This window comes from Chroicocephalus ridibundus, chromosome 2 (assembly GCF_963924245.1).
Source record: "Chroicocephalus ridibundus chromosome 2, bChrRid1.1, whole genome shotgun sequence".
Taxonomy (NCBI): Eukaryota; Metazoa; Chordata; class Aves; order Charadriiformes; family Laridae; genus Chroicocephalus; species Chroicocephalus ridibundus.
Window position 1 is genome coordinate 51543753 of NC_086285.1, and position 21494 is coordinate 51565246.

Consider the following 21494-nt stretch of genomic DNA (forward strand, 5'->3'; position numbering starts at 1 on the left):
ACACAGTCCTCAAACTGCAAAAATCCTATTGACTTAAAAGGGAATTGGTATTTCCTCCTTAAGTGTTTTTGGAACAGCGGGGCTTGAGGCTCTCAAGTGATCTGCTGATTCCAGTTATGGGGGCTAAGTGAAATAATGAATATCATACCTGTGGGCAGCACTCCTTGTAAGCCTTGCATTTGCATGTCTTTTCTTGGAGGCTGTTGTTAGCATGTAGGTGGGTGTACTGTGTGCCCACCAATGATAGGGTAGGTATTGTATATTGTTTTGTTTGGGTTTCTTTGAAGAAGATCCCTAAATAGTTAAGAGTACTCGAGTTAGCAATAAGCTCTTTAGAAGTACTCAATGCCTCTTCAAAAAGGCTATGTAAATCCCATTTTTACCACTTAAAATTAAACTGAGGTGCGGTTAGGGTTTGGAGGTGTAAATTAGGTAACCAGTGTGGTAATAGTAAATAAGTTCCTGATTTGCCACGGGTTTGTGATAGTAACTGTAAACCATGCTTTGACTTGAGTAAGATCTTAATTTATGCTAGTACTGAAAATAAGGTTGATAAATTCCTTACATGCACGAACACAATTTGCTGTGTTATGCAGACTCCACTACTGACAGAATCATGGCTAAAGAAGCTTAGAAGAAAAGTAAATGTGATTGTTATTCATGTAGGACTCACATGAGATGAATTCACTGTATCTGCTGTATTACTGTAATTATATACTGTTAGCATATTGATCGTGTACTGCATCTTGCTCAAAATTACATATTTCCTTCCATTTTCAAGCAGTTGTATCACCCGGAAATTCATAAACTAATGCAACGGATCTCCCCAGAATAACCACAGTGGTTCTGCTTTCTTTTAGCAAAGGCATTATACAATTACAGGGGACTTCAAAGCTGTGAACACGGAACTGGCACTGACTTCCATCAGAGGACCAGACCCAAATCTTTGCAGAACCAACCTCTCCTCTACCCAAATGATTAGAGCATTTGGTTCCACTTACTGGTTTTAAGCATAGTTTGCCATCTGTCCTACTAATAATATATTCCTTGCAATAGATGCTAAAAAAGAGAACGTAGTAAACAGTATTGACAAAAAAAATGCCCAAAGCCTATACGCAAATATTGCGGGATTGTGATACCATCTTTAAATTAGTCCTTCATTTCCATTTCTCTCAACTGAATGTCCTTTCCTGATTTTGAACACTTGAGCACTTACTGAGGGAGGCCTGTGGGCTGGCGTGCCTGAAGACATTTGTTGCTGTGGTATCCCGTTTCTCACTTGAAAGTCTTCCCTCAAGCTTTGCACCCCCTTACTAACGGAGCTGGTCGTGCGGTTGGCAGCCTCACTGGTAACAGTGACCTGGAGTTGCAGTGACAACTGGCAGGGACGGCTCTTCCCAGGGCGCTCGTAGTACTGTGGGGCTCCCTAATGCTCCGCATGTTCACCCAGGCAAACTTCTTTTTCACGACTGTGGAGATTAATCACCTACTGGGCTTGTAGATTAATTTTATTAACAGGCACATAGCGGATCATTAGTTTAGGCTCATGGCTTGATTTCGTGCTGCTTCTATTCTCTTCTGGCAAGGGGAAACATTTTATAAATAGTAAATGAAGTGAAAATGGGATTAAAAAATGAAAATAATGCTATGAAGTGTGAAAACCATGTTGTTGTTTAAGTAAGTTAGTAGTTGGCTGAGACATTTAACCAAATTGCTTTTTCCATTTTTTTCTCTAATTTTTGATTACATTTTTCCCCCCTCTGCATTTTAAAATCCCAGTTATTTATTATGCTTGATACATAGTTTATTAGATGCTCAGCAGATAGTTTACAACTATACATTTTACACTGATAGTACAATTACAGAAGCTTTGGTGTGTTAGGATGCAAAACCAGAAAAAAGAACGTTCCTCAGCTGGTGCTGTCAAAGCAAGAGTATTTGAGGGAACGAATCTTCCTTTCTGGCTGTGCAGGCACAGCGCTTGTTAATGGGAGCAAAGGCAGAACAGCCCACCTAGCAACCCATTAACGGGGCTTCGTGGCTTCGTAGCCTTTCTGTTTGTGAGGAAACATCACTAATGACCCATGAGGTTAGAAGACTATGCAGAGAGCCGTGGACTGTCAAAAAGAAGGCTAGTAGGGCATCCAGAGAGTCTGCTGACTTTCATCTGTCGGGCCTTACATCCGTTAGCGCCAGCACTTACAGCTGATGGACAAAGGTTTCTTGAATTCTCAAAAGCTGTGGAAATCAGGCTGGTATGTCTCGTTGCTTTGTTGCAAAAATGCATATTGCGAGCAGAAGCGCGAGTCCTTCAAATTCATACAGAAAGCGAGGCAGGAGGGCTGCTGTCTCTTAATATTGTATTTCTAACAGTTAATTACAAATGTTTCCTGCACATCTGACAATGAGTTGTAATGGTCTGTAATTATGGCATGAATATGTGCTATATTTTGATTTGAAATCCATTGCTAATTAGTTAAGTGCAAATCTGAACGCTGGAACAAGAAAATGGTGGCTGATTTACGCATCTGGTTTAATTTTCCATTCTGAGATAAGATGAAGCTGAGATTTTTATTTTGGAGGTTACAGTGGACTTTTAAAAACTATTTATGAAGTCACTGACTTCTGTAAATTCTACCTTTAGACTTCTTGACAATTGGTCCATTACTGTCAGCGGAAGCTTCGTGTCTCGTTTAGGTAGGTCCGCTATGTAGGCAGGAGCATCTCCTACCGCTACTGCTGGCAGGAGCTCAGCGCACAGCCCAAGGTTTATGTTCCCTGGTGGCAACCTCACGGCGTGACACAGCGTATTATTGCTTTTATAAACCAGCTTGTGCGTTAGCAATGCCTCAGTTGGGTGACAGCAGCGTGTGAATCCCATCTCAGTTCTCCAGGCCACTGGTTGCCCGGTTGACATCAGGGGGGCTTAAGATATCACGGGTTTGGGTTCAGGAGTGGTGCAGGCTGGAGGGTTGTTTATTGACAGCTACAAGGCGTTGGCAGCAACCAGCTCGGTGACATGAGATACTTCTTAAAACTTGCTTTTTGCGCAAGGTGAGAACGTGGAACAGCGTCCTCCCAGCTCTTACGGACCTGAAAATGTTGAGCTTTTAAGCAGTGAGGTTTGGCTTTTAAAACTGAATAAATCGATGTCTGGGTGGGTTTAAATCGGTGAACTGATTGGTACTCTATGATTGTTGCAGAGTGTTTTCCCCACTTCATGGTGATGAGATAATACTTTGTTTAAACAAAACACCATCAGTCCCTCAAATTACTGTTTGGTTTTTTTTTAATTAGGAGTGAGGAAACTCTGGTTTTTAAGATTTCTGTCCATTTTTCCTTACTTTTGAAGGTGGATAGGCTTCGCTAAGCGGCGGTGTTGCCGGAGGTCACAGCTACTGAAAGAAGCAAATTAACATACAGTGTGTTAATTTGTTTTCCCTGTCCTTCAGTCACAGTGAGGAGGGTCTAAATATTTCAGTGACTGAGCCTTTGGATTCCCGCTCCTTGCTACACAACAACAACAACAACAACAAAAGCTATTTATAGCAATAACAGTTAGCAGCGATACAGCAGCCTCAGACAGCTATAGGCAGCGTCTCACCATGACCACAAATGTTAACTGCTTTTGCACTGAATGCCTCTGTGAAAACAAAGAGCACTGAGAAATAAAGATCAAAGCAAAACCCAAAGAAAGCTTTTTTTATTGCTATGTTTTACTTTGCTGGCAGACCAGAGCAAAGGTTTTCTGAACATTTAAAAGATGAAAAAGGTGAAGAATCCCAGAAGCGATTTATCTTGAAGCGAGATAACTCTAGTATTGATAAAGAAGACAATCAGGTTGGTTCTCGGTTCGAGAGTTGCTGAAATTTGTTCTGTTTTTGAAGGTGGGCTGACTGATGTTATTGTTGTTCTTTTGTTGTTGCTCTCCTTCTGCTCTTCCTCCTCCTCCTCCTCCTCCCCTGCCCTCCTGCCCCCTCCCCACCTCCTCTGGCGTACGTACCACCGTGGGTCGCATCCAGCCCCGGCGTGGCCGCTTCAGCCGTGGCAGTGTGTGGGTTTGCATGGGTGGTTTGCTTGGCGCAGGACTTGCTGCATGCCCACGGGGAGGGGGAATGCCGGCGGCTCCGGGCTGCGTGGAAGGCTGTGTCAGTCGCATTTCTCAATGTCTCGCCTAATTATGGCAGTTGTTCCGCTCCCTACAGCTTCCTCCTTCCGTTGTACCCATGCAGAGTTGGATTTCAGCAGGGACTGGTGATACAGTGATGTAGCCCAAAAAGGAGAGAGGAAAAAAAAAAAAAATAAAATGCCCCAAACAAACATGATGGTGAGGCCAGGTTGTTGTTTTTTTTTTTTAAATTTTTTTTTTAAACCACCCTAAATTAAATTTTGACCAAAAATAAATCAATTTCATCTTTTAGTTCCCTCCCTCCTCTTGGTCCCTCACCACCTTTTACTGTCTGTGTAACTTACTTGCTTGTCGTGCATGTACTGTGGCAGACGTTCCCCCTCTGTGTTGCCTGTGCCGTAACACCACCTTACCTTAGGTGAGCCCGATGAGTAGGGGGAGCGCCAGGGAAATGTGTGTGTTTTGTGCTGCCTTTGAAAGCAGGTGTTGTGCTGTTTCAATCCAGTGCAAACTGTGTATGTGGAATATATTAACAAACAACAAACAAACAAAAAAATCAAAATGGGTTCTGACGTGAATTGCTTGTATGACAAAATTCTCACAGGTAAGAAGACAGCGTGTGCTTTCTTTGCTTAGGTTCTATTTGTGGAGGGACGTGCCAGTGAGTCTCTCATTGCCACTCTCCTTCATGTTTTCAGTAAGAGACCGATTTTTCCTGTCTCTTTTTTTTTTTTTTTTTTTGTTTCTTTTTTTCCCCTTTTTCTTTCACTTGGAATCATCTATAGCAGCCTTGCCAGTTATGCTGCAGTTGGCTTGGAAAGCAAACCCCCAGCATTTTCAGGGTGTGATGAGCATGGGGATCAGCCAAAGGAAAACAGCATGCCCTATCTTACCAGGTGCTGGGGCGCAGGGGAAGAAAGAGCAGTGCTTGAAACCCAATTGCCAGTGAAGCATTTCTTGCTGGCGTTCCTCTTCTCCTTGCCTCCCACCCATGGCACAGCCATTTCCCGCACTGTGGTTTACCAAGAGGCACAAATGGCCGTTCTCTTCCCAGCAAAACTGAAGTGGAGGGTTCCTTTATGGTGTGGAAATGGTTAAAACTGTCGTGCCGAATATTTGGGACTTCTCCTCCTTGTACGCATAGACTTTGGTGGGTTTCTTCTAGGGTTTGCAGCTTAGCTCTTACCACCTAGCTTCCTTCTTTTCTTCCTCGATTCCGTAGGTGGCGCAGCGCTGCCTGCCCTCCTGCTCCTCGCAGCCGGTAGGAGAGTCAAGAAATCTTAGCAGTCAAGAGCAACAGCGCTTAGGCTTGGGGTGAGAACACCCAATTTTGGGATGGCGGGTCCACAAAATCCGCGCAGAAAGCCTCGTTTTGGCCACTCGCCCTATGAACCCGTGTGGAGTATCTACCTGGAAACCCTCCGGGTGCCCAGCCCCGCAGGGCGCTTTGTGCAGGAACGACAGCTATCGTTTTCATGCTTCATTTGTTTAAGTGAACATTTATTATTCTCAGCTGACAGTTACTTAATGGCAGTTTTTAACAGCTCAACTTATATAACCCTCCTGGTTTTCTTTCTGCTCAGCAAAACAGAATTCTTCCATTTAGAGATGACAGACGAAGTAAATCAATTGAAGAGAGAGAAGAGGAGTATCAGAGAGTGAGGGAGAGAATATTTGCACAAGATGTGAGTAGTTGTTTTAATTGCCTCTTTAGTGCCCTACCTTCGCCGGTAGTCAGACAGTCTTGCCCCCCTCCGACACGAACACCGCAGCTGGAACTTGCCCTGTGGAGCTGGAGGCGACAGGGAAGGGCGACTGGCGCAGAGGGTCCAAGAGGAGCTCGAGAGGTGTGGAGGTTGGTTTCTGGAGAAAGAGGTGATGAGCGTTGCAGGCAGAAGGGTAGAGGAGAGATCAGGCCCAGCATGTTGTCTGGGGAGTGCTTATCCCGTGTCTCTGTTCACGTTCGTGTGGTCTAGGTTTCCTTCTTTTTTCCCTTCTCTCTTGCCAACTAAAGAGCAGTGATTTAAATGGACACTCTCAATTTCAAATAGCTGCGTTATTTCACGTTTGTTTCGAGCTGCATTAAATTTTGTAAGTGTCCTCCTGCAGAGCCTCCTCATAGTTTTGTTTCTTTGGACCGGTGCTGTAGCACTAAGGCACTGCGAACAAAGGAAAGCCGGAGGTTAAACATGGAGTTGCATGGGTTCTTGGAAATGACTGATTAAGGAACTGTCCTTCTGCCATCAGAAGGAGTCGGTCACGTTGTTGAGGATTTTATTCTGAAAGGAATAAAACGAAATAGGCATTATAATCCCTGCCTTTAACAAAAAATCAGAACCTGGGCAACAAGCTACGTTGCTAGAGGAAAACATTTAAATAGAAACATCTGTGAGCAATACCTCATGTTCCTGAAAAAGGAAGAAAATTGTTATTTGCTATAATACTGTAATGACGGTGTCCTAAAAGGAAAAAAAGAAAAAAAAGTTAATGTCTTATTGTTTTATCTTACATCTCGGTGGGAGCTCTGCCAGTAAGAGGAATATGGGAATAAACCCAATTAAAACTGTTACTGAAAGTCATATTTGGCAGTGTCCTTTTAAATTAAAACTGTTCATATGTTGCAGGACTAATAGTATAGGTATCCTGTTATTTTGCTCTGGTTTTGGAGTTGAACACATCCAAGTTATTTTTTTGTAGCAGAATACATTGTATAGTTTTAAGGTGTGTGTTGTCTCCCTTGTGATTAAGTAATTTTGCTTTTTAGTAAGTACCTTGCCACATCTAAACGTTTTTAGCCTCGCTTTTTCTTTTTTTACTGAGATAATTCCAGTGAAAGCGGAGGCCATTTGGTTTATGTTTTGCTTTTGGCATGTGGGTCTGATGTAAATACTGTCACGGTATATATGGTAGAGTTACCGAGTTGTTCAAGGGCTGCAAAAGCCTCTTTGCAACCTGTTCCCTATGTGAAAGTTGCTGTTTCTGGCTTATTATAGAGGAGCTTGTGCAGAACCAAAAAATCTTTGGGTTTTGAAGCAGACTTCAAATGAGACAAAATGTTGTTTAAAAGTGCTATATGGAAAGCTGTTGCCAAAGTAATGCAGTTTCTATCACAGGCAGCGGTTAGAAATGCCAGGCTGGGAAATGGAGGTGGCTGGGAAATGGAGGTGGCTGGAAAAGCGTCCTGAAATTTGCTCCACAATGCGCTGCTGTTTTTATCTTTAGATACTTGCGTTTTAAAGACAGGCAAGCAGTGAGCGTTTTAATTGCCCACAGCAGGAGGTTGTTGTGGTCCGTTGGGTTAGGTCTTGCCGCTTGGAGATGCTAAGGAACAGCGTGGTTTATGGCAGGCGTTTTAAATGGATTGGGAGTGAGCATTTTTAGAGATCAGTAATGTTAGATATCTCTCCCTCTCTCTCTCATATCCACTCATTTGCTCTCTCTCCCTGCTATTGCAGGTGTTCGTGAGCATTGTGGTGCAGTGAATTTCCGCAGGCTGTACTAATAATATTAACAGGAACGTATGTCTTAGCTGAGCTTTCTCGAGTGGAGCGCTCCTCACAGATACGAGGTGTCGTTAGGATGATGTCAGTGGTTGTGATGGTGGACAATGTCATTCTTTTCAATTTTAGGAAAGAGAGCAACGGCTTCCTATTACAGGTAGCCACTTCCTGCATGTAAGACTTTATAGTTTTAAAGCCCTCTGCAGTCATTAATTAATCCAATTCTCCCCAGGTTTCTCTGAGGTAGGTACCTAAGCCTTGTCATCTTGCAAATTATAGATGTAGAAAGAGAGACAGGGAGGGATTAATCGTGGTATTTTTATTATCTCTATACTGTTTACACTGCTGTAGTCAAGCCTTTATCAGTGCCTTGCTTATGAACCTTAGCAAATGGATTATAGATTCTTCACTTCTAATTAGAGTATGCATGAAGAAAGCTTGCATGAGAGGTCTCCAAAGGGCAGTCATGAAGGTCAAGAGTACTGCCGTAACTTGTGGCATCCAGCACCCCTTCTCTAAACAACTTCGAGGTACCCAAAACTCTTTGGATAACAGATCAGCCCAAGAGTCAGAACTGTGAACAAAATTTAGGAGGAAAAGGCAGTCTGGTGACAGGGGCAAAAAATCCTGTGCATGTTTCAAGTGCTGTGGAAGATGTCTTAACCTGGACCTCACGTACCAGCCAACAGAAAGATTGCTTGTCCTTCCTTTTATTTTGCCGCACTTTAGTGTGCCACATATCTTCATTTCCAAGTGGGAAGGTTTTTTAAAAAAAAAAAAAAAAAGTTCATGAATAATGCCATCATTACGATAGTCCTTGTGATGATTAGTCTGATATTAGTCAGTTTAAATTATACTTTCTGGCAAGTTTTCCTATCTGCTGTGGTGGCTATCATAAATTTTGACAAGGGGAGCTGGAGGTTTTAATGACTCCAGTCGTGTACAGTCATAGCAAGTGGCAGGGATTGAGAAGCACGTTAATGTGATATCTTAATAAAAGGATTGATGAAGAAATAAATAATGAATAAATGTGATTGTTCCAGCGCACTGAAATAAGAACTTAAACTTTTAAGGCTGCTAACAGTAAAACAGTGCTGCTTGAACACTGTTATGCTCAAAGCTATTTTCAAGGTTATTTTTTAATTGCAAAGCCTACAACCTTCCTTTTTAAAAACATGGGTTTTTTTGAACCTTAGTTTTGCAACAATTTGTGAATTTTTCAACCAAGTGCACTGGAGCAGAGGATCTGGAGTATCTGGGTCTTGCAAAGAAGCTGTTTCTTGTCTGAACTGCTTTAGTTGCTTTTAGCAGGTTGAAAAGGAATTGTCCAAGAAAGACAAGGAACAATCTAAAAGAATAACAGAAAAAAAAAAAAGTGTATGCTGTTCTTCCCCGTGCATTAATTCAAACTGTGGATTTAACTGAGAATCCCAAATGTGTGCGTAAATGGTACACTACGTTTGGCTTTTAAGCATGCAGAAAATTGATTCTAAAGACTAGCAATCAAATTACGTGGGGGAAATTTCATTCTTCAAGGTTAACGCAATGTATAACCTCATGAGCCAAAATCACATAAGGACCATCTATTGTTCATAAGTGTATTCTCTAGTAATCATTGTGTATTCACCAAAAAATGTAGATGCTTTATTACTTACACAAATGCTAGAATTGCCCGTGATACACATGGAACTTATTAAAGGAAATACACCATGATTTTTATTTTCTGTCGTTAATTGTAATGGCTATTTTTTGACTGAATATATTCTGAAGAGCCAGATCCTTTAGATAACATAAATCATGATTCTTCTACTTAAGAAACCACTGAGGATCTTTAACACTCTGATGAAAGAGAGTCATGAAATAAATATTTCAAAGACTGGCTTCAGCCTGTCCTATCCTTCCATTAGGATGAGATTAGGAAGACTAGGGTTTAAATTTAATAAAAACAAACCAAAGGCACGCCTCGTGTTGGCTACCATAAACCCATAGGTACTAAAACTTCCCTACTGCTGTACAGAGCCTTTGTTTGTGGCTGCAGATCAAGCAATAAGCATTAGTTGGAAGCCTGAGATCTATCATGTCTTGTTTAACTGATGTGAAAATGATTACCTGATGGTATCCACTGCAGGATATTGCTGCATGTTAATAGTTATCTATGTTGGCTGATGTAATTAAAAACAAGAGCAGCAGCCCATAGCATACCTAGTGCACTGGCAGAGCCGATGAACGTTTTCCAGTTGAGACTTTTAAAAGGCTCTGTGAAATTGGAAGAGTGATATACTCGTTTCATAAACGTCAGTTGGTCATACAGAGCACCCTAATGGAAATCTTGCATGCAGAGGTCTCTGAGGAGGCAAATTTGTAGGTAATCATCTTACATAACTTTTTTTCCTTTTGTAGGTTTGTTGTCACTGTCTTTGAGTACACAGGAGCCAAGTGTTTTACGAATGTTTTTGACAACAGCTGTGCTGTGTACTGAAGCTTTCCTGGTGCTTTAAATTGAGCATTATTGATGCCATAGATCAGGAAAGTGAGTCCTCACCTTGTAGTAGCTGAATTACTATCCAGAGCTGATTAGCCATCTGATTTTTAACAGTAAGAACAGCATAATAAAAAGCTGTCTGTCTTCTCTGCCTCTCAGCCTCACACCTGTACTGAAAAAATAATTCCCAGGGATTGTGTGGCCCTGTGCCAGCATCATCAACTGGGAAGACAAATGGACTCTTACAGACTCTGTCTTTGAGTTTATAATGCAGTTGATAGCAGTTCCCGTCAAGACACTGAAAAGGGAGCAGACCTCTCCACTTGTTTGATAAAATATAAATCCCAGATATTTATTCTGCTTCATGCCCCGGTCTCTTTAAAAACTTGAAAAAACAAAATTAAAAAAAAATTCCAAATAGGTGCGTGCCCCTTTGCTTCTGTAACTTTGTGGGGGACGCAGACCAGTACTCTGGTCTGAGCAAAGGTTTTTACTTGCTTGTTCTGGAAGAGTAGCTATAACGCTGCTTTGGAAATGTGGCTGCAGTGAAGTCAATGTACAAATGCCTATCCTGAACCTCAAACTGAAGATACAGCCCCACGGTTGAGGTTGTACAGGCCCACGGGGTGACTGCGCTGTGCTCGTAGGTAGTTAGATTATGCTGAAGCCTGCACAGCCGCATTTGTTAATGAAACCTTGTGAGTAAGGTACATAAAATGACAGAAGAGGCAGTGTCGTAGCTGTACGAAGGATCCCAGTGGTTTTAGGAGGAACAGTTTGTGTCCCCTTGGTCTTGGCCCGGGGTGAAACCCTAGGTCTGCTGTGGCTGGTGGGAATTTGGTCCCTGGCATCGGAGAACTTTCTCCTGATGTCCTGAGGCTTTGTGCTAAGGAGAGATGCCTTTGCCACCGATGCAGCCCAGAGCCTTGCATGTTTAACTGGAGTGCAGGGTGGGAGCTCACCTGGGAAGCCCACAGAGCTGTCAGGTGTTCCCTGATGCGGGTGCTGGGTGGGCAAATTACAGCTTTAACGAGAAAGCACATGGCCTTCTCAGGGCTAAATTCCTTCCCTCTGTAAACTGATGGGATGGCGATGACTGTGGTGCTAAGGGGAGAGTTTGCCCAGGCATCTGCTGGAGCACTGGGAATGCGCAGGGTGTTGCTTCTGGTGTTGTCCAGGGCTCTTTGAGTAGGTCATTAGCTCACCCTTTTCAAAACAGAAACATCCCAAATCCGTGCATATCCCATACCATTAAAATCTGACAGGGCTAATGATGGCATTGCGTTATTCTTTGAGCTGAGTCCTGTTGTTGCAGAAGTGATGGGCCTGATCTCTGGTGCCCTCCTCACTTTGCCTGCCTTTTGTTTAAACTCAGTGCAAGTACTGACTGTCCTTTCTTCTGTACCTCATGGAGATATAGTCCAATGACAGCTACGAGGCACTTTGTGTAGTGAACATGAAATAGGAGGGAAATGAAAAAATCAAAGGGGAAGAATTATTCATGGGAAATTGAGCACAGCTTCATTTCTCTGCATAAAAAATTAAGCAATGCTGAAAGAATTATACAGTTGCCCATAGGATTTATTTCTTCTGAGCCCTTCACCTTTCTTGGGATCTAAGTCCTCCAGCAGAGAACCTTTTTGCAATAGACTATTATTGTTGTTAATATTATTATTAAGATGATTATCATCACTATATCTCAATGTGGGTATGACTGTTTCCTCTCCAACTGTAAAATGTGAAATCACACAGTATTTCTAAGTACTGCAGTATCTTCCCTCCCTTTGAAGAACTTTGTCGGTTCTGCATGCTTTCCTCCTGTTTGTCCTTCCTACCTGCAGCTCTGTGCTCTTCTGCAATCTTATTTTGAGGTGGTAGGGCAGACCAGTGGAACCTTATATTACGTAGGAAAAACATTTTTCCCCTTCAGATTGCCAGTATTTTGCACATACCGCCGCCTTCTGATTTCAGGACTGAGAAGTTTCAGTTTGTTTCCAAACTGAGACCCCTTGTTGGCAATGTGTTATAATGCATGGAATTTATTTTACTGGCCTGACCTTATTCTTGACCTTTTTTCCCCTCTTGTCTTCTGCAAATGCAAATGATGCATGAATTGAAACCCCCTTAAGCCTGAACAGGGGAGATAATTCTAAAATCGAGGAAGGAATTGGAACAGCAGAGCATATCTAGAACGTCTGATACAATGCCTTTTTTATTTTTCAGTCAGTTTGCTCCCAGGAAAACCTTTTTGTGGAAAACAGGTAAAAAATAGCTTTTTTTTTTGTGTTAAACTTAGCTGTTTCTCTTACTATTTTGTCTATCATAGTTCTGTAGTTGTTTATCCTAATGCAAAGACTGTTGAGCAAATTTGTAATCCATATTATCCGCAGTGTTTTTGTGCTTTAAGGTGGTGGGGGGGGAAGAGATTGCCTTGCAGTATTGTATATGAGCAGATAAGGCGTTACTGCTGCTTCCCCAAGACGTTGCATTTCAGTTTTAAAAAGCAGATTGTGGGAGGGAGGGGGAGCCCACCTAAGGTTTCATTTCAAATGACCCATCCGTCTCTGGAGTGCCTTTGGAATTTAACTTATTGATCTTTAAAAAGCACTCTAGCAGTGGCTGGATGATGGTATTTATGAAAGACCGCGCTTGTGTTTCTGTTGTTTAACCTGCTCTCCTGCGGGGCTGAGCGGCAGCCCTGACTTCGCTCGTTGCTTGTGAAGGCCCACACGTCCCCCAGACCAGACCTGCCTCACTGCTGCATTGTAGTAACGAAATGGTGATATCTGAGCTAACTGTAACTTTGCATTACTGTGTGATAGTTCCTGTGGATGTTCTTTTTATTGTAATAAATCCACTCAAAGCAAAGAGAAGAAGAAACTGTGTTTAAGGTCTAGAAAATATGAAGCGTTACAAAATATGGCTCCATAGCAGCCATAAAATAGCTTAACTGTGTTGAAAATTGGGGAAACTGTGCATCTTTACGGCATATAAGGATTTTAACCAAAATGCTGGGAATTTCACTGGTGAGTGTTTGAGCAGTGCTATCCCAAGTCTGTCCTGTGCAGGTTTTAAAACTGTTCAGCATCCCCTTGAAGAAGGGGAGGTTATCTTTCACGGTATTTCTATCTCTGTCCATCTTTACATCTGTCAGATGCATTTATGGGTAAGGCTGTTCCCATAGAAAATGACCCCACATTAATGGTATAAACCAGCTTTTCCGATGGACAGTCCTGTAAGTGGAATGAGGGAAGGGCCCTCAGGAGGTAATGGGCACTCTCATCTAACCACCTCGTATTCTGAGAGCTAAGGACATTTCCTCAGCTGCTGCTTCTGTATCGTGACTATGGAGATACATTTTATCAAAATAAATCAAAATTTCAACAGAGGAACCCAAAAAGCAGATACTCCCATAAACCTACTTTTCCCTCTCTGGACGGACTGGGACAATAAACATGATTAGTTGTTCCTGTTCCCAAGTCAGTATGGAAAGTGCTCAGACGCTGCCTTGCTGAGGGTAGGATGGGGACCTTTGTGGGATAACACGCGAACTTCACAGCCAGGCCTCCATTGGTTTATGCATTCAGTCCCACGCCTGCGCGCAGGAGGACGCAGCCTGTTCTGATGTTTGCGCTTGGTTCGCTTTGCTCCAACACGTGAGCTGGCTGACCAGCTTTCCTGGTGTGAGGACGCATACCCAAGGGGAGACCAGGAAAAGGCCAGGTTGGAAGTTGGGCTTCCGTTCCTGCCTGCGCCGTTGTTGTCAGGAGGAAGACTTCAGCTGCCTTCCTCGGCACACTGCTTTTTCTTGCTGCATGCCTTACAGCCTTTGATCAGGTGAAGCACTTCAACTCGTACTTAGCTCTGTGCACGTAAATGATCTTGTTGATTTGCTGTGTTGGAAATTAGGTATGTGTTTAAGTGCTTTGCCTTTCCTTTTCATCGGAGAACCTGAGCGTTTCTCTGAGCTGCAGAGATTTCCAAGCGACTTAGCAAGTGCTTAAAATTATATATGCAGTATCTTGCTGGCTTGCATTTTTTATGTTCTGATTAGGTGACATTTTTATGAATTTTCTTTTGGATGTAGATGTATAGTTCCTTGGCTTCTGAGAATTACCTTGCTCGGTAACAGGAAACGTTAAATGGCCTTCAGCCTCCCTGGCTGACGTGTCTTACGTTCAGTTGACTGTGCACAGTTATGGGAGAGGGAGCGGGGGAAATTTTAGCCTTGGTTTGTTTTTTTTTTTTTTTAAACTACGAATCTAGCGCAAGTTGGAAGATGTTGCTAGAAATTAAACATAGCTTTACAGATCAGATAAATCTGAATTGCCATGTCTGTTACCATAATCTTTCTTTTCGTTTTCCAGTAGGCTGTTGGAAGACAGTAGTATATGCAATGACACCCATAAGAAAAGACAGCTGTTTAGGTTTGTATGACTTTATTTAATATTTGTTTCCCAGTAACTCTCACTCGTGATTGTATCTGTGTCCTCGCCGAGGGAGACCTTGACAGGTCAGGGTATGTCATTTTTCTGGTTGGAAAGGAGCACAGAGAACAGAGTTCTTACACCGCTCATCCCATGCTCTGAATGGGGAGGTCACAGTGGGACTCCTTCCTTCGGTTTTATGGATCATCGGCTCAGGAACCATATGAGATTTTCAGCTGCCCAGCTGCTTGGACTGCCACAATTTGGGGGTGACTGTGACAGGTGGAAGTTGATTTTGCTCTAATACATACTACAGGCATGTTTTACAGACTAATGCCCAGACTGACCTTTTTTCCTTTTGTTCTTTTATTAAAAGCTGAAGTAAAAGTACGGTGAGGTGAAACTGATTGAAGTTCCCTTATCTAAAGTAGCAATGTTTTGAAACCTTTTTTCTCTGTAAATTTTGTCTTCCAAACTCCAGTTCCTTCTGCCCAGAGAACATTCAGATGTATCCCATATCCCAGATTGCATCCCAAGCCACAGGAAATCAGTAGGAGTCAGTCCATGTTTTCATGGAGAACTTTTTGACACACTGGATCAGTGGAAGACCCAACCTGGTGGTGACAGTGTTCCTCTGAGAGGCTTAGAAAGGCTCTGTGCCCGCACCCTGAGCTCCCATAGGTTCAGTTCAAACCAACTAGAGCTGAGCATGCCAAGCTGCTTTTAAAGTCAATCAGCTGCCACAAATCCTAAGCAGAGCGGGCAGAAGTAATGGAGCCGCATCCCATGGCCACAGGCAGCAGGCAGAAAAACTTTTCTCCATGCTTTGGGCGAGCCGTGATGACCTGAGAGTCTTGGATTGGCCATGCAGGAGTAAGGAAGCATCTTACACACAGATGCTCTTAATAACTAATACCTGTTCAGGTTTGGGGAACAAAAAGGAATTTCTGTAACCCCAAACCATAGATAACTGGGATACAAAAGCATTCTGTTTCTCTTCGTCTTTTCCACTAGGATATAAATATAAGATAATTGTTAATTTCTAAGCACAAGAATGCAGAAGAATCTGTAAATAATATACTTTGGTTTTTTGCTTTCCAATTAAATCTTAAGGACGTTTTCTTTTTAAAATCTTTTTCCTTTTGTCTGTTGTTGCTTCTGTGCTGTTTCTCTTCATGCTTTCCCACTGTCTGGGTCTAGCGAAAGTCAACAGGTTAATACTGCTGATCACATCTGTGAGTGGCTCTGATCACAGTCAAGGAACGCACCAGCCTGATCCCATCTTTGACACGCTGCTCCTTCACGTCCCGAGTCACGCAGCTCGGCGGGTTCTCCAAATAAAGAGCAGGAGCCATGTTCACAAGGGGAAAGGGGCCAAAAAAAAAAATAATAGATACAGTCCCACCTTTTTGATTTGTAGAAAGAGCTTTGAGCCTGCAAGGTATTATACTTTAAAATAAGACGGAGGGGTGGAAAATGTCTTCTAAAAGCCTTCCAAAAGCCAGTGTTATTGGGGTAATGGTTGTGGTGCACTAAGGTGTGGTAGGCATGCTGGTTTGTCATTTCAGCAGCACATTGTAAGTGGTTCACCATAAATAAGCTGAATTCTCCTCCAAATTCTGCTCACAGTTTACTGTGTTGTTACTCCCAGTACCCTGGGTGCTCTGCAGCTGTTCAAGGACAGACAGTCTCTACCCAGAATTTTTTGCAATTACTGTATGCAGAGGGGGGGGGAAAAACCCACCCTGACTGGTGGGTCTCTAAGTGGAGCGTTAGCATTGAAGAGTTTGGGGTCACACTGGGAGGACACATGTTTAGGGGAGGGCTTTGGATGGCTTCGCAGAGCAGATGATGAGTGGGGACAAGGTGCAATAGAAATAAGGAGGGTGGATACAAAGACAAAGGTAAAGTTAGTGAGAAAAACATTACAGGTGACGGACAGCAAAGGGAGAAGTAGCGATGGGTCTGCTGAGGGAAGAGACCGGTCAACAGGCAACAGAAATACTACATCAGTGCTACGTAATATTGCCCCGTCCGGTGAAGTGCTCTTAGGATATATGCGGATGGGGAGCAGCGGTAAGTGCTGTGCATGTAAAAAGGGTAGAGCAGGGTTTATTTGCTGGAGGCAGATGAGTATGGGGGTCAAATCCTCTGTTTCAGGCATGCTTTCGTAAATGCAGAGTGTTTCCTTTTTCTTTATTAGGCTTGCTGCAGGGTGCACAAAGATAGACTCTGCCCTGACATGGTTTTGTCTGTGTATAAATCTTTGTTTCCTGATGTCCGTAGGGGTAACAGAGACAGCACGGGAAAGGCATCTGGCAGTCGACAGAGCAGTACGGAGAACGAACTGAAGTGGACAGACCACCAGAGGCCATGGAGCAGCACAGACTCAGACAGCTCAAATCGAAATTTGAAGCCAGCCATAACAAAGACAGCCAGTTTTGGTGGGATAACCGTCCTGACAAGAGGAGATAGCTCATCAAGCAACAGAAGTACCGGCAAACTGTCTAAAACAGGTAGCTAGTACTGTATTGGGTTCACAGTTACTTCTTGTTGTGTGGTAATAAATGGCTGTACCGGTACTTGCCTGAGTATGGTATATCACAGAATGGTTTGGGTTGGAAGGGACCTTCAGAGATCATCTAGTCCAACCCCCATGGTTGGACATGATAGTGAGTTACATCAACAGTCATATTTCCGGTGCGTGTCTGTACGTCCATCTATGTATGTGAGTATCTGGGTACCTGGTGTTGAGTTTTTAGGAATCAAGAAGAAAACACGGTGCCTGAGGTTTGCAAATCACGGGTGAGGTAGGCTTTTCCTGGAGTAGAGTACGTGCACATCCTGTTTGACTGTCTGCACTTCTCGTAGCCTGAAAACGGTGGTACTCCTTTCAGACATAGCACAAATTTTGCCTTTTTATTAGTCTTAATCTTTTTGAATCGTGAAGATTTAAATGTCATATAGCTGATGAGAAATCCAAGAACATTTTGTTGTTGTTGCTGAAATGCAGACCGTCTGTGTCTTGGAGTACAGCCTCTCCCTTGCTGCTGGCAGATGAGGCAGTGTGCTGTGGTGGAAGCAGGCTGAAGCGCTGGATTCACAGAAGTCCCACAATCCCTCCATTTTCTCATTTAGTTCCCATTAAATGAAAGCACCATTTAAGGAGACTATGGACCTCGTGGGAGTTCTGCGTTTATTTGCATTAACTTCACGGATACATTAACATATGAGTGAGTCACAGGGTCTGGATCTAAGTAATTTCAAGCCATGCCATTAAGCTACTCTATTATATTTTTGTGTAAAAGTGTATAATAAATAATGAGCCCATCAGATGATTCCATCAGTTTGGTTCATTTGATAAATATAGTACAGGACAAGTGGTAATCAATACTTAGCACTTAGTGCTCTTTCAGCTTGAGAGTGTTTTATGGACGATACTTAATTTAAACCCAGTTTATCAAACCTGGGTTGATCATATTTCACTCCTGTTCCCAAAATTGTATGGTAGCCTTTGCCGTGATTCAGGATAATGAGGAATGGAGTTGTCAGAATAAATCAAGAAAACCTTCGACTTGGTAACTACATTCTGGACCACCAGATCTTGAACGTAGTTTAAAATTCTGTTATATTTTACAGCTGTAAAGGAACCTGGCTTGTTGGAAAGCCGCCCTTTCAAACCCCGCTGGTCATAAAGCTGCTGTGAGCTTTTGGAATATCTTGCCTCTTCTTCTTAATGCTTCTATTTTATGTTTCTTTTGAGACCCTGAAAAATATTTGGTTTATTATCCTAAGATTCATAGAATCACAGAATATCTCAAGCTGGAAGGGACCCATAAGGATCCTTCTCTAAGATAAGACTGTCCTTCAGTTTTGCTCCATCCTTATGTATGTGAAATCCCGTGGAATTAAGGTAAGAATAATTTGACTTCGAAAATTAGTACAGTATAGTTGTTACCTCTGGCTTGTTCCTAAGCATGAGCATATGCAACGTAGCAAAACCAGCGTGTATGTAGTTTCGAAACTACACTCTCCTGTATTTTTTATTTGTATGAAGGCTGAATAAGCTATGCAGTGGGGCCTGAAGTATGCGATAGACCATGTCTTTACCTCCAGATTTCTTTGCCTCACATGAATCTTTCCGTTGCATCAGAATTCAATTTGATATCCATGAATTAGGGAGGAGGCACAGGTTCCTGGTATACTTTTCTGTATCATTCACCTTCAATAGAATGCAGTAAAATGTGTGTCTCTGCAGCGTTGTATTGCAGAGGTGCAGAACACTTAAAACGGTGTCAGGGAAATCCAGTTTGGAGTGTTGAGACATCTAATTGCAAAAGAGTAATACTTTTAAGTAGCTGTTGTAGTGTTAAAATGAAGCATTATTAGAGGGTGCAGTTAGAAAAAGTAGTAAAGGAGAGATCTCTGAAGCATGCCAATACTTGTAAATGCATCTGCACTCCGTATGCACCAAACCCAAAATTGCTTTCAAATGAAAGCTCTTATAATACATTTTTAAAACATCGGTGATATTAAAATTCCATGTCCTTTGCAGAGCAATTACATATTGTAAGTGCTTTGACTTTTTTTTAAGCAAAGTGTTTAAATTGGAAAGCTAGTTGAGGCACAGAATCATGGAATCATAGGGTTGGAAGGGACCTCTGGAGATCATCTAGTCCAACCCCCCTGCCAGAGCAGGGTCAAAAAAAAGTGAGGGAGAAAGTGGGGGAAAAAAGAAACAAAATCAAAGGAAGAGGTGGGGGAAAAAGAGCAAGGCTGGATGTCAAAACAAACTTACACTTTCAAAGCCAAGACGGAAAGTCAAAACTGTCAGTCAGCCTGAGGAAAGTCATGGGGAACAATATCTATCTGTATCGCTATTTCTATCCTTCTCTCTAAAATATTATTGAATGGCATTGAAGCAGAAAAGAATGACTGTTAAAAAAAAATATGGAGAAATATGCCTTGATAAAGTGTTCTTCCTTCACCAAAAAATGCTGAGTGCATTCATACAGCTGTCAGAGTCCCCATGTGCCATTTGCATATGTTTTCTAAGGTACATTAGGTACCAAGCGACTCTTCATTGGGCATGTTTTGCATTAGATCTGTACTCTAGTCATAGGCATTTTGGGGGGATTTTGTTTATTTTCTGTTGTCTTTACACCTCTGTAATCCTATTTCAATCAGTGTAGTAGCTACAAACATCAGGCATGCTGCCTTGGCAGTGTGGCAGAGCCTGGTGGGCACCAATTCTGTCCCGGTTCTCCTCTGCAGAAAGTACTGGTCTGTTCTGTGCAGTGCCTTATGATTCACAGTAATAAATTTAAGGCATTTTTGTCTTGCACATAGTATGTATGAAATCACTTTAAAGTCACTAGCTGGTCAAAATGTTCTTCATTGGCTAAATGATGGAAAATGTTTGTGACCATTTTAAATGTGAAAATTATTCTACGTATATGGTAGTCATCCAGAAGCATTGTCAAACACTCTTCTTGATCATGGGAATATTAAAACCTTCAGGATTTTCACAGATGGCTCATGGCTGCCTTTGAGAAGATATGCAGTGATGCAATATCAGCATTGTAGCCTTTCTGGATTGTTTTTAATATTGTTAAGGGCAACAATATTAACCTTAACTTCTGATAAATCAGTAATTAATGGTCCATAGCAGACAAACAGAAAGAAGCACAGAAAGAAGAAACAGAAGCACAGAAAGATGTTAGCCGCCCCTTAGGCAAAGACAGATCCTAGAACGTGCTGTTTTCCGTGGTAGAGTGCAGTAGTGTCAATTAGTCTTAGACTTTAATTGCATTCAGCTGCACAGGAATTGGAGCTTAGCAAAGGAATTATATTACTTTATTCTTGCAAACTTCACAAAAGGGGCTGTTTGAAACCTATTACACTGTTATCTTACTGATTCTGATGGTTATTTTCATGCACCTGTTGATTGTGTAGAAAGCCAATGAAAAGCACAGACTGTATATTGCAAATAAAATTTTCTTCTCTGTTATTCTGAAGCCTAGTAGATATATAGAGATGTGTTAAGTTATAATTCAGTATTGAGCGGGGCGTTAATAATTTAACGAATTGCAATCAGATTGCATTCATACAACTCAGGAACTCATACAAAATCTTGGTTAGTTTAGATTTCCAGTAGTATAGTGGACTTTCCAGGGTTGTAGAGTGGTAAGTGAAATAAATGTCCTTGTAGGCATCAAAGATGCACCTGTTCAGTCTTTAACACACCCATGAAGAGAAAATCTAGTTCGTCAATTACCATGTTATTTTCACTGGCACATTACAACAGGTTTTTATATACATTATTTGGAGGGAAGACAAGATGCGTTTCAAAGAAATGTCCCCTGTGTATCTACGTATCTATTCAAATAATCGTTGGAAGACTTAAAAGATGTAACTGTTGCATCTTTAGCTTCTCTTAATGCACTTTCCATTCAGTGGAATGCACATCTGTTGGAATGTGATTCTTTCTTCCCCTCATTTACAAAACGCTGGCTGCACTGGGGTATCAGCTGTGTTGATACAGATCTGTAGGGATCGTTAACTTTCTTGGCGAGGCTCCAAGTAATCGGAGCCACAGTCTGATCTCTCCTGTTTAGGTGTTCATTGCTACTCCTGTTGGGGAAAGACAATTATACTGCAGGCATTTCAATGCATTAACTTTTTTTTTTTTTAAATAAAGTGTCCTGAAAATTATAATTTTTTTTTTCTCTGAGTTTTGGAACTGGATTTCTGCTTCTTTATGATTTCCTTTAATCTGGCATTAGCCTGATGGGTCTCGTGAGTCCAAGAGAAACTGTAGGAATGTTGATGTATGGGTAATAAATCACGAGCCAACTGCTTCCAGTCATACTCTTCCCGCCAACCAACTGTGCTGAAACATCAGTCTTATTTTTAGAAGTGCATCTTGCAGAGAAATAATCATGTTCAAGTGAGCA

At 42.1% G+C, this 21494-nt stretch overlaps 1 protein-coding gene across 22 annotated transcripts in view; it reads left to right on the forward strand.

Moving 5' to 3' along the window:
• ARPP21 (cAMP regulated phosphoprotein 21) overlaps positions 1-21494 on the forward strand; it is a 200086-nt gene that overhangs the window by 119653 nt on the left and 58939 nt on the right. For 13 of the 22 annotated variants that reach the window (XM_063325464.1, XM_063325471.1, XM_063325473.1 and 10 more), the window contains 5 exons: positions 3732-3840; positions 5713-5814; positions 12335-12372; positions 14479-14538; positions 16825-17057. In XM_063325464.1, coding sequence (XP_063181534.1) covers positions 3732-3840; positions 5713-5814; positions 12335-12372; positions 14479-14538; positions 16825-17057 — 542 coding nt within the window. The remainder of the gene's footprint in view (positions 1-3731; positions 3841-5712; positions 5815-12334; positions 12373-14478; positions 14539-16824; positions 17058-21494) is intronic. The other 9 variants (XM_063325475.1, XM_063325474.1, XM_063325476.1 and 6 more) reach the window with 9 other exon arrangements.